The following is a 13,058-nucleotide window of genomic DNA, read 5'->3' on the forward strand; positions in this document are numbered from 1 at the left end:
TGTGTCTCTCATTTCACCACAAACACTATAAGGAGGTAAAAGGCTGCAGGAGTGTCTATCAAGGATTGTCAACAGATTCCTAACAGGCTTACAACATACAATGGTGCTTCTGTTGAGAATATTACTTTTCTCTTTCTTGTAATAACAAGTCATTAGAAGCAGGCTTCACCAACTGAAAATGTTAAAACTTTGTTAGGAGCAGGAAAATATACTCTTGAACACATTAAACCTTTTCCAAGAGCACCCGCCCGATTTGACATGTACTTGACAACTTTTGACAGTTATTTACCGTATATACTCGAGTATAAGCTGACTCAAATATAAGCTGAGGCACCTAATTTTACCACAAAAAAACCTGGGAAAACGTATTGACTCGAGTATAAGCCTAGGGTGTCCATCTGTGTGCCTCACTGTGCCCATGACAAGATTGACGTTTACCTTGGGAGTCTATGGAAGGGGTGCCCGGCTTTGAAAAATCAGTGCTTCCCAGCCGTAGGTCCCCCAGACAACAAACTTGGCACACTACATGTGTGCCAAGTTTGGGTTCCAGGGAACCTACGGCCGGCCGGTACCGGGTCCCCAAAGTCCGGGAGATCAGGCACAAACGGTGACTTGAGTATAAGCCGAGGGGGGCATTTTTAGCACAGAAAAAATGTGCTAAAAAAATCGGCTTATACTCGAGTATATACAGTACCTTGTTTATCAGATACATGATCATATTTTTAAATTGGAACTGGAGAGGTTTTCTTCCATCATTTCACTTTTTAACTTGGTATAACTAGCCACCACTTAATTCAGTTCAAATCTTTGAAGGCATCTCGACCTAGTCTAATGCCGCGTACACACGATCGGAACTTCCGACAAGAAAAACGTGGATTTTTTCTGAGGGAATGTTGACTCAAACTTGTGTTGCATACACACGGTCACACAAATCTAGTCGGAAATTACGACCATCAAGAACGCAGTGAAGTACAAGACACACGACGAGCCGAGATCAATGCTGTTCAATAGGCAGTTCGGCTCTTCTACTTGATTCTGAGCATGCCTGTTTTTTTGCTCGTCGGAATTTCATACAGACGAGCGGATTTTCCGATAGGAACTTTTGCGGTCGTAAAAATAGAGAACCCGCTCTCAATCTTTTGTTGGCGGAAATTTCCGACGGCAAAAGTCCAATGGAGCATACACATGGTCGCAATTTCTGTTCAAAAGCTCACATCAGACTTTTCTTGTCGGAATTTACGATCATGTGTACGCAGCATAAGGCTGGCCAAACATAGTTAAAATTTCAGCCGGTTCAACAGAAACTGCTGAATCAGATGCTGGATCTGTCCCCTGCCGATGTTCTGACGAGAAATGCCCCCTTTCGAATAATGCCCACCCAGTACTGCGCATGCGCATCGCTTGAGCAGTATGGAGCCGTCAAAAGCATCCGAAAATTCGGAATTTACGATCAGCTGTAGGCGGCGCCTATGCAAAATAGCCGATATTGTGCCACACGCTCCCGATGCTCGTGCAAGTCTGCAAGGGGTGGATTTCTTTATGATGGGCGCATTCCTACAGAAGGTAGCGTATTTTGTAATGATGGGCAATGCTGTTAAGATGGGGGCAGAATTAGACAAAACGCAAACACATCCTCCTAAACAAATATATCTCTGCTATTCTTCCTACATGTGTTTGCGGGGCGTGGAGGATACATTTGTTTAGGAGAGGTGTTCGAGTTTCGTAAAAAATTCTGCTAGCCAACACAAGCAATGGCACTGCCCAGCATTACAAAATACGCCCCTTTCTGTAGGCATACGCCCCTCACACGCGCCCATTATGAAGAAATCCGCCCTTTGCAGACTTGCACGAGCAGCAGGAGCGTGTGGCACAATGTCGGCTATTGTGCGCAGGCAGCGTCTACAACTGATCGTAAATTCCAATATTCGCCTGTTTTCAGCTGCTCTGAACTGCACATGTGCAGTTCCAGGTGGGCATTATTTGTGTGATTAAACTTGGCGTACGCACCGTTCCCCCCTTCCGCTCTGAGCAGAGAGTTGGGACTGTCAACAACCGGCTATCTGCACTGCCTCTCCACTGCTCCATTTCTCCACTCTGCCGCTCACTGGAGCGTTGGTCTGTGGAGGGGGCAGGAGGGGTTGGCTCAGGCTCTTGGCAGATCATGGAGAGGCTGAGCCAGGTGCCAGTGCAGGTTTCCAACCATATGCCCTCACTCTGACGTTAGTAGCTTTTAGCCTGCTGTCGGCTAAAAACAGGTCATAGGAGTGCACTCCTGTGATCCATAGGATCAAATATACAGCCAAAAAAAATCTACCTAGCTAAAGATAAAGTCCTACCCCGGTTGTTCAACTTCAAATGCCAGAACCTTTACTGCCCACCAAAAACCTTGCATTTGTCAGTTGAATGGCAGGGATAGGGCTTGGCACAAATCAAACCTGGACTTGAGCAAACACGGAGAACACAGGGATGGGTTTAAAGATCTACACTGGTAATTGCAGCCACCACAAAAATAAAAATAAAATCATGTTCCTCAGCACTGTTACCTTAGAAATGTTCAAGGCCAGTTCAGTGACCCAATTAATAACGATACAAGATTCAATTAAGTATTAAAAAATAGTCTGATTGTTTTACAACTCATAAGAGGTATAAAATGCATGATACATGTAATGGAGAATCACATGCAATCTGTAGGAAATAGTTGGCAGTCTGTGTTTTGGCTAGACAAGTGTGTACGATTGAAACATAAATTAACCCTAATTTACATATGTAAAGCAACATGGGCTTAAATAGAAAAAAAAAAAAAAAAGAAGAAAATCAAAGATTGGGTTGCAACTATCTGACACATGAAAGTGTGTAGAAAAATCTATGTCACATGCAATCAAACTCGAGTATATGGCTGAACTTGGAGGCAAAATCTTAGCATTATTCAAGCTGCAATGTTTTGTAAAGGAGCTATAAAATAAAGTCCATACACGTAAACGTGAAAAATTTCTGACTTTTTTCGAACTAGGAATAAATAATAATGCATTGTCAAATGTCAGGTATTGGAGTAAATTGTAATGTTTTACATTTTGAGCCTTCTAGTGGCGTAAATTGTAAGGTTTTACATTTAGAGACATTTCAGACAGTGCTGAGGCTCCCCACAGTGTCTTATAATGATGTTATTTTCAAGATCCAAATTTTTATCATTATATTTAATATATTCAGTTGTACTGAACACAGAAAAAGAAACAGTAAATATTTTTAATCCGTTTGTTCATCTTTTTTGAAAATCAACGTGTGTTTTGAAAAGTAGAGGCTAGCGGTAACTGTATTAAGGCCAACCTGACATTACAGAGAAGCCACATTTCAAATACATTTCCCTAATTAAACAAGGAAAGTCAGAGGATAGAAAGAGGTCACGTACCTAGCAGCTATGTACAGCGTCCGGTTCATTATTATGATCTGCTGGATGTCCATTTTGTGTCTCTGTGTGCTGTTTCTTCCTGGTTTGTGCCCCACAAATACCGGATACTGCTTTGTATCTGTCAGAAAATAAAAACATGTCACAAAAAGTCTTCAAGGGATCTCACAATTTTCATTTCTCAGGATGTTTGTGCACACAGTGAGGTGGGTCACATGCGGCACACCACTATAAACAGTCCATTAATCTGATCTCCTTTAGAGTGCTAACAACAATAGGTGACATAGTGGACATTCAAGAAACTGAAAACTAGAGAAAACAATAGGCGATTCACAAGGTTTTACTTTCAAGTACCTTTTTTTTATTTTCTCACCTTGGGTTTCAGGAAATTTTTAAGAAGCTTAAAGGGTTTCAAGGATCATCTTTCCTGACCCTTCTCCTCCCCTGACTCCTTCAAGCATCATTTAAGATTTATGGTTAGAAATCTGAACCAATCATTTGATAAATTGCTTGCATTGACATTTTCTGTTATGAGAAATAAGCCTTTCCCAAAGGACTCCCTTGAACAGAATATGTTCTTTTAGAAGTAATACAATACTTAATAATATGCACAAACAGGAAATTCTAAACAATACAGAAGTACTCAAGAAAAAGGAGAAATCCAAAACATAATTTGCATTTCTATTAGAATCAGTTCGGCAAAGTGTGTGAATGATGGTATTGATTCAGCTTTTTTTTTGTAAAGTGTCTTATGATGCGTTTCCACTTCTCAGAGCACTTGACACATTTTCTAGGCAGATTAATTCAATAAATCTGGCAATACAAAGATCAATCCCCATAGCGGACATCAGAGTGATGATTCGGTGATTAAGGGGTGCCCCTAGGAGATAAGGAGTAGGGATGAGTCAAGCAACCCCCGGTTTGGTTTGCACCAGAACATGTGAACAGGCAAAAAATGTGTTCAAACACCGTTAAATTCTATGGGACACGAAACATGAAAAATCAAAAGTGCTAATTTTAAAGGTTAATATGCAAGTTATTGTCATAAAAGGTGTTCGTGGACCTGGGTCCTGCCCCAGGGGACATGTATCAATGCAAAAAAAGTAAAAAAAAAACAATTTTTTTCAGGAGCAGTGATTTTAATAATGCTTAAAGTGAAACAATAAAAGTGATATATTCCTTTAAATTTCGTACCTGGGGGGTGTGTAGAGTATGCCTGCCAGGTTGCGTGCTCGGATATGGGCCCAGTATGGATTTTTAGGGGAACTCCACACCATTTTTTTTTTCATTCTGGTGTTGGGTTCCCCTTAAAATCCATACCAGACCTGAAGGGCCTGATATGGAATTTGAGGGGGACCCCCACGCTTTTTTTTTTTTTGGTTTGTTTTTTTCAATGACTTTGATCTGTATTGCCGGGAACCGACAATTCATGAAAAGCCACAAGTAGTTTTAAATTACTTTTTTTTCCTTTAGAAATGACATTTTGTGCAGGGACAGTTCTAAACATGCGCTACTTTACAGACATTCTATACACACACCCCAGGTACAAAATGTAAAGAATATTTAACTTTTATTGTTTCACTTTAAGCATTATTAAAATCACTGCTCCTGAAAAAAAAAAGTTTTTAAAACTTTTGTTGCATGGATACATGTCCCCTGGGGCAGGACCCAGGTCCCCAAATGCTTTTTATGACAATAACTTGCATATTAACATTTAAAATTAACACTTTTGATTTCTCCCATAGACTTAACTGTTCCGCTACCTTTCGAATTTTCCGTAAACACCTCAAATTGTTCGCTATTCGCCGAACGGGCGAACAGCCGATGTTCGAGTCAAACTCACGTTCAACTTGAACATAAAGCTTATCCCTAATAAGGAGGGGTTTCTGACCATAGGAGAATATCTGTGAGCGAATTCTTCCCTTTGTCAAGGTCAAGGTGCTTCACACGGTCCATGAAAAAGAGGTAGGTCCCAAGGCAGCATTTGATAGCTTGATCAGGGTAGAGTCGGTTTAAATCATGATTTAAATCACTAGGAAAAAGGCTTGATTTAAACCAACTTGATTTAAATCATAACATTTAAAGAGGAACGGTCATCTCTGTCCCGTAGTAGCTCCTCCTCTGGCCTGGACTAACCGACAGTCCCATTCACTTTAATGGGACAGCTGGTGTAGCGGTAGTAACTCAAGGCGAGGGAAGTGGCGGCAGCAGGTGAGTGGACACCCGCTAACAGGCGCTGCCATGATGGTTTGCTAGTAGTAAAAATCTTTAATATTTAAAATAAAATGAAGGTTTCCCATTTACAATAAATAAGCCGTCAGGTTAGTAAAACAGCAATATCAGAACCGATTCCATGATACAGTTTGTAGTGTGCATAGATTTTCAGAACAATGGGATAAAGGACTATTTCTGAACTTTGTTTTATCTCATGGTTATTGTGAAATTGTGTGAATGCATCAATGCAGTGCATGTGATCTCAGCTTGCATTCATTGAATGAGTTTCCCCAAAATTTTTATATTGCAGAATATGCAGACTCATGCTACATAACCAAGCTCCATTCCATGCTGAATAAACTAAATTATTAATGTATCTTCAATAGAAAGTCATCTTTAGATCATTTTTTTTTACTCCAAAAGCATTTTAGCAAAATACATTTGGTAAAAAATAAATAAAAAAACAAACATTTAAAAAATATTTTTTATATTTTTTTTATATATTTTTGATCCACCCTGATCTTGATGTCTGCAGTTCTTTAGGATATACTGTATTTGCCTGTCTACAGGCAGCCTTGAAGGCTGGAATAATGGGACCAATAGATGTTATTTATGATAAAAGTAGATTCACAAATTAATGTCAGCTTTAAAGCCTAAAATCGGCAGTATGAAAGCCATAAGCCTGTCTGGGAGACTCAAATGACTCATGCTGACGAACATTACCTGGAAAATGGCTTTTAAACTGTATATTGTAATTAGTCCAAAAAGATGTGCAATAAGAAAAATATGTATATGTTGATGTATATGTTGATGTCAAGTGGCAATAGACAACTTTAAAAGAGGCACTCCGCTATTGCTTTATCTGTGGACCGCCTTCATTCGGCCACAAAAATTTAACATCGCTCTTATGAGAGTGATTACACCAATGCCAATGTGCATGTTTAAAATCATAGACCTCTTTGATTATAAAGGAAGAGAAGGCAAGAGAGAAGGTCTGCTCTGTGTTGCCAAGCTGAAGGGTTGAATTAAAAGACACATGTACGGAGAGAAACATAGTAACTTCCATTGGTGACCACTTTATAAAATAATAAGAAAAAGAATAAAGCTGGGTATAGACAAATCAAAAAATTCATCCAGTTCAGCAGGAACTGGACGAATTTCAATCCTTGTACGGGCAGGCTGACTGCACTAAAGTTGACCCATCAATCGACTTCAGTTCAACCAGCCTGCTGGGCTATAAGCACAAGCAGTGATCAGTGCATTCTGATGCTGGAAATCCTCCCGCTGTCAGAATACAAATAGCTCCACAGGAAAGATTCCCCTATTAACACGGATGGGGGAATCAAGCAATTTTATTTCCCCCAACTTGTGGTTGAAGGAGAGAAAAACAATTGCATAATGTATGGCCTGTCTTATAGATATTTCTGGGTTTAAAGCAGATTGCAGATAAAGCCAATTGGAAATCATAATACACGTACTGCATACTTGTTTGTGGCCTGTGTGTCAAAGAATTATAGCTGTTTGATCAGCATGACAATAAAACCCGCATTTTTAAAAGTAAAAAAAAAAAAAAAAGGCCATATTCTCAGTACAGGTATTCCTTAAAAATATACTCCATTTCAGTTTTACAGAACAAATGTTGATTTAAGTGCAGGCTTGTAATACAGTAAACTGAAGAACCCTGTGCTAAAATACCCCCATTTGAAAGCCCAGTTACACCCAAGTGGGGCAGACCATACAAAAGCCAATGATGATGCAATGTTTAATTGGGCAGTGCCACGGTAGAAAGTGACATCTTCATTGTGGACTTGTTAGAGAGAACAAAAAGGTATACAAAGTATGCAGATGAATACCCACTGGCACCCTGACAACAGATATATCAGTTTCACATGGAGCTGGTTGCACTATATTCACAACTCACATTTAAAAGTGGTTGTAAACCCTGTACAACTACTTTTACCTACAGGTTGCAACAACGTCATCAGCACATGCGCACTAAAGAAAGGGCACGATCATGACACGATCGTCGGCTCCCACGCACATGCCCTGGAGTGATGTCACTCGACTCCGGCCAGTCAGAGAGCCACGAGTCCAGGGCCCCGGAAGGAAGAGGGGTGAATATGGATGGTCCACACAGTGGTGACATCGCTAGCTTCATTTGCAAGTAAGTGCAACATAATGGGCTAGTATGTGATGCATACTAGCCCATTATGCCTTTACTTTGCAGGGGGAAAAGATGAAGTAAAACCCACCAGGGTTTACTTCCTCTTTAAATTTCATGATTGGCAAAACAATACTAAAAAGTAAGAGCAATATATTGAGAATCCATAGCAACACAAGGTGTTCTTTTTACATGTTTTATAACCAATCCTCCTGGAATAAACGAACATACTTTGTGTTGAAAGGCTGTCTGCTGGGAATGGGCTCACTTCGTAAGCAGGGAAATACACATGAATACAAAATGTAAGATCTAAAAGAGCAGTTTGCATGTTAAAATTAACTTTAATTGAATAGGTTATTGAGAATGAGCCTGGCTTTGTGCATTTTTAATTTTACCTCAATAATTTCATAAGCATGTGGTATGTGTGTTAATTTTCCCTGTCTCCATCATTTTAATACATGTAATTGAATTTGCGATTATTAATATCACAATTACAGCCTAACACTGGCAGGAAAGCAGGTTTTCTTAATAGACGGCGATCTCTGTGGCTTTGGAGCTGTGAGTTTTCTCTTGCTGAACCAATTAGCTGCTGCTGTATATTCAGGCCACTTTGGTTCCTTGTTTAACAGGTGGCATTTTAGAAAGTTAAACCTAGTCAACACGCTAGCACCTGGTATTCAAGTGGCAAGACTTTAAGAACAGCATGCAAAGCCAGGATAAGCTAGAGGAAAGAGCGCTTTTCAGTAAAGTCTATTCTGCTTGTAGATAAGGCTGGGAAGTAGAGACTGGTCATGTACTTAAGAACCTATAGCTTTTAAGAAGGTTAGTAGAAGAGATTAGCAGTAGATACGCCAAGAGATTATCCCTTGTACAGACAAAAGAATGTTGGAGTCTGCAACTTAAAAATACCTTTCTTACAATTAAAGTTTCAAATCCATCAAGGGATTTTGGTGTACTTTTGTTGCGTCACTTTTTTGAAACTGAAAGTTATTTAGGCTTTATGAAAACAGAGAAAAGCTCCCAAATTTGCACAATGTATTGAGATTAGGAAATGAAAACCAAACTTCCACAAACTGCACTTAACAAAAGGCTGGAGAAACTACTTTGAAGGGTGACTTATCTCTACTGGCAAAATAAAGAGGTTCTCTTTGCTCACACTAGTCTTGTTGGAATAGAGAAGCGCGTAATTTATAGTTAGGGCTACATTATGTCACACACAGAATCATGGAGTTTTATTATTCAACTTAGCAAGGCAGAAAAACTATTGTGCTAGCACAAGTCAATGGCAGTGTATGAATTACTAGGAAGGGGGAACTCAAATAAAAGCACTTGTATGTGCGGCTGTGTAGGATATGGAGCTGTCCATTTACCACTACAATAATATATAATAGGAGGACAGAGTATTTCCAAATTTATAAAATCATAAAAAAAAAAAAGGGACACCTTTCAGCACATAGTATTTAGGCAAAGAGCACGTCCCCACCATGGCCCAGTTACACAAACCAGAAAGATCGGATACAGTATGCAGGAAATACTTGGCTGAACCACACAAGTGCTTCAACCTCAATTTTTTCTTTATTTTGGCCTTCCAAAATAACAAATGCAGTAAAAGGTTTAGTGCATTAGAACATTTTGGCAGTAAAATACTACATTATGGATAGTGATATACACAGACCAAAGAGAAATAACTAAGGGCCAGATTCATAGAGAACTGCGGCGGCGTAACGTATCGTCTTTAAGTTACACCGCCGCAAGTTTTCCTCGTAAGTGCTTGATTCACAAAGCACTTGAGTGTAAACTTGAGGCGGAGTAACGTAAAGACGTCAAATGGGACGTGTACCATTTAAATTAGGCACGTTCCCGCGCCGAACGTTCTACGCATGCTCCGTTAGGAAATTTCCCAACGTGCATTGCGTGAAATTACGGCGCCCCGACGTGTTTTTTGAATGGCGACGTGCGTAACGTACTTTCGTATTCCCGGACGTCTTACGCAAAAAAAAATTTAAATTCGACCCGGGAACGACGGCCATACTTTAACATTGCTTGTGTAAAGTTAAGCCATGAAAAAGCAGGCCTAACTTTGCGATGGGAAAAACCGACTAGCGACGACGTAACGAACGCGCGTACCTTCGTGGATCGCCGTAAAAGCTAATTTGCATACCCGACGCTGGAAAACGACAAGAACTCCACCCAGTCAATTACACCTGTCGGATCTTAGGGCTATCTATGCGTAACTGATTCTATGAATCAGCCGCAGAGATACGACGGCGTATCAGGAGATACGCCGTTGTATCTCCTGATACGCCGTTGTATCTCTTTTGTGAATCTGGCCCTAAGGCTGCATGAGGGACATAGGAACTTCATCTCAAAAGAGACAGTTCACTCAAAATGACGGAGAGTTGGAGCTATGGGATAATTACTAAACAAAGCAGCATTAGAACGGAATTATAGGCACAAAGTCAGTATGGGCCCTAGGGGTGCGCATCTTCAGTGGCCTCACGATTCGATTCGATTACGATTATCATGTCAGCGATTCGATTCGATTCCGCGATGCATCACGATTAGAAAGATGGAGGAGTCTGGAGATAGGGAAGAATGAATTCAAGAATAGGAAAAGAAGGATGGAGTAGTCCGGAGTTGGGAACTAAAGGATGGAAGAGTCCAGGGATAGAACTGAAGGATTGAGGGGTCAAGGGATAAGAACTGAAAGATGGTGAAATCCATGGAGATAGAATGGAAGAATCCGGTGATAGGGAAATAGGAATCCATGAATAAGGAAAACAGGATGGAAGAATCAGAGGATAGGAATGGAAGGCTGGAAGAGTCCAAGAATATTATTAGATGAAAGAGTCTGGGGGGGGGGTGATAGGAACTGAAGGATGGAGGGGTAGGTCCAGAGATCATTTTGTTATTATAGAATTATTGTTTAGGGTTTAGGGTGTGGGTTGGAGCCTGTGAATGGAGGTGAGTTGGGTGAGGGCTATGCGGTGGCCATTGGTTTGAATAGGGAGGTGGAGGAGGAATGGGCTGGGAGCCATATCCGTCTGATGTGTAGTTTGAGTGATCAGGAGTAGTTTGTGACATATATAAAAGGTGGGGGGGGGGGAAGTTGGGTGAAAGATAGTGGGACCTGCGGGGGGAGGAAGGGGCTGTGAAGGACATAAGGCAGTTTGGCAGCCAGCTAGGGAACATGCTGTCATATCTGCATTAAAGACAAAATAAAGTTGCCGCTGTATGATTAGTTGGCAGCTAGCACAAGGTAGTGAATATACAACTTTAAATAGACCATAAAACAAAAAAAGTGTGCAGTGCTTTGCGGTGATAAATGTACAAAAGAGTCTTATTAAGTAGTGAACAAATATAGTCCTGAAATATATTTATATATAAATCTGATCTGATTGAAAGAAATCTTCTGTGTATTCAAAGTAATTCCAGTGCTGAGTGTGCTCTGCTGTGTTTAAATCATTCCTGATTTCTGGTGAATGATTTAAACACAGCAGAGCACACTCAGCACTGGATTTACTTTGAATACACAGAAGATTTCTTTCAATCAGATCAGATTTATATATAAATATATTTCAGGACTATATTTGTTCACTACTTAATAAGACTCTTTTGTACATTTATCACCGCAAAGCACTGCTCACTTTTTGTTTGTATTGCCCTATCTACATTATGGATGCAGTCTGCCTCCCCTCTTACCATGTCAGTCCTTTCAGTGTCCTCCTCACGGCCCCCTCACCTGGCTCTACTGCTGTTCTGGCTCTACCACTGTTCTGGCTCTCCTGCAGCTCCGCTTCATCCTCCTCCATCACACCTCCGGCTGGATACGCCGCGACCGGGACCAAAAGCACTGATGGCTCGGCTCGGCTCCACTCTCCTCCTCGGAGCTCCGTGCTCCATAAGCTGGCCGCCGGCACTCTTGTCAGCAGCAGGGACAGCTCCAGCCACAGCACTCCATGTTCCAGCCAACCTGCACACCGCGTGGGCTCCTCACTTCCGCATTACGCTGCCTGGAATCACTTGCTATTGGCTGATGAGAGGAGAGGGAAGGGGATTGATAGAAGGCCTCCTCTCCTCGCAGCACAGGGGGATAACGTCATCGGGAGGCGGGAAAAAACGGCATGTAACCTTCGGCTCCGCAGGGCATGGTGCGGCTGCACGGCGCGAGGATGACGTCATCCTCCATAATCGATTACTTAAAGTGACAGCATCGATGCAGCATCGTGGCCCATCTAATCTCGATGCATCGATGCAACGATTAAATTCAACACCCCTAATGGGCCCTATGCTGTGACTACAAGTGTCAGCCAACAAAGCATGGTTCACTAGCAATGTGGAAGCTTCTATTGGTCCCACTATCATATTTAGTGAAGGACATCCGTAGCAGATGTGTGGAAGTTCCTGACACTTGTGATAACATCATAGAATGCCAGAGTCTGTGAAGCAGAACGTACAATCCTGCAGGGTTGGTATTTATGTTTATTGCTACATCCCAAGTATAACATTTCTTACCATTTTAGTCTCCATGAAACTAGAACACAGTCTCTCCACCATGTCTATAGAACATAGCTAAGGAATGTTAAGCTTCATTTCCATGAAGGAATGGCATCCCTTTTACAAACCCCAACCCACCGAGGTTAGTTTAAAAGGTGAGCTTCAGGCAAAAAAAGATGAATTACATATAAGGGATACGTTTTACCAGCCAAAGTTTCTCTAATTCTGTCCATCCTGTTCTAGTTCTGCCACACAGCACAGCCCTGTCTGGCAGGGAAGGAGAGCTGCAGATATTAGCACATGTCTTGACATTTCCCCCATGTAGTGGACAGTGGGCAAAGCACTAACAGAGACCCTCATCTATCTGCCCTCTCCTTCTGTCAAAATGCTCCCTAACATATGAGAACCACAGCACAACTGCTTCTCCATCTGATGAGTACTACAGCACACTCCCTCTGCCATGCAGGGAGAGTGAGGAACGGATACCAAATCAAAATTCAGATACTTACACTGCTCAGGCTAAAATAAATAAAAAAAAATGTATTGATATTTTAACGTATAGAGGGAAGCACTCTGTTGCATCTTTTAAAACCAACAGGGGTTCAGTATTTAAGTGGTAGTAAACCCCCTGCAAGTTAATGTCATAATGTGCTCGTAGCGTTGCCTACGAGCACATTATGAACCTGAAAAATGAAGGCCCTGTAGCGGTGTGTAGTCTCCGCTCACAGGGATTCCATTTTCACACGATCTTCCTTCCAGGTTTGCGAGCTGTGGCCACCTGAT

The 13,058-nt window shown here is 41.3% G+C and overlaps 1 protein-coding gene across 5 annotated transcripts in view; it reads right to left on the minus strand.

Moving 5' to 3' along the window:
* SEMA6A (semaphorin 6A) overlaps positions 1–13,058 on the minus strand; it is a 283,298-nt gene that overhangs the window by 169,463 nt on the left and 100,777 nt on the right. For all 5 annotated transcript variants that reach the window (XM_040343921.1, XM_040343913.1, XM_040343886.1 and 2 more), the window contains exon 3: positions 3,407–3,524. In XM_040343921.1, the coding sequence (XP_040199855.1) occupies positions 3,407–3,524 (118 nt within the window). The remainder of the gene's footprint in view (positions 1–3,406; positions 3,525–13,058) is intronic.

The sequence above is a fragment of the Rana temporaria genome, chromosome 1 (genome assembly GCF_905171775.1).
Source record: "Rana temporaria chromosome 1, aRanTem1.1, whole genome shotgun sequence".
Taxonomy (NCBI): Eukaryota; Metazoa; Chordata; class Amphibia; order Anura; family Ranidae; genus Rana; species Rana temporaria.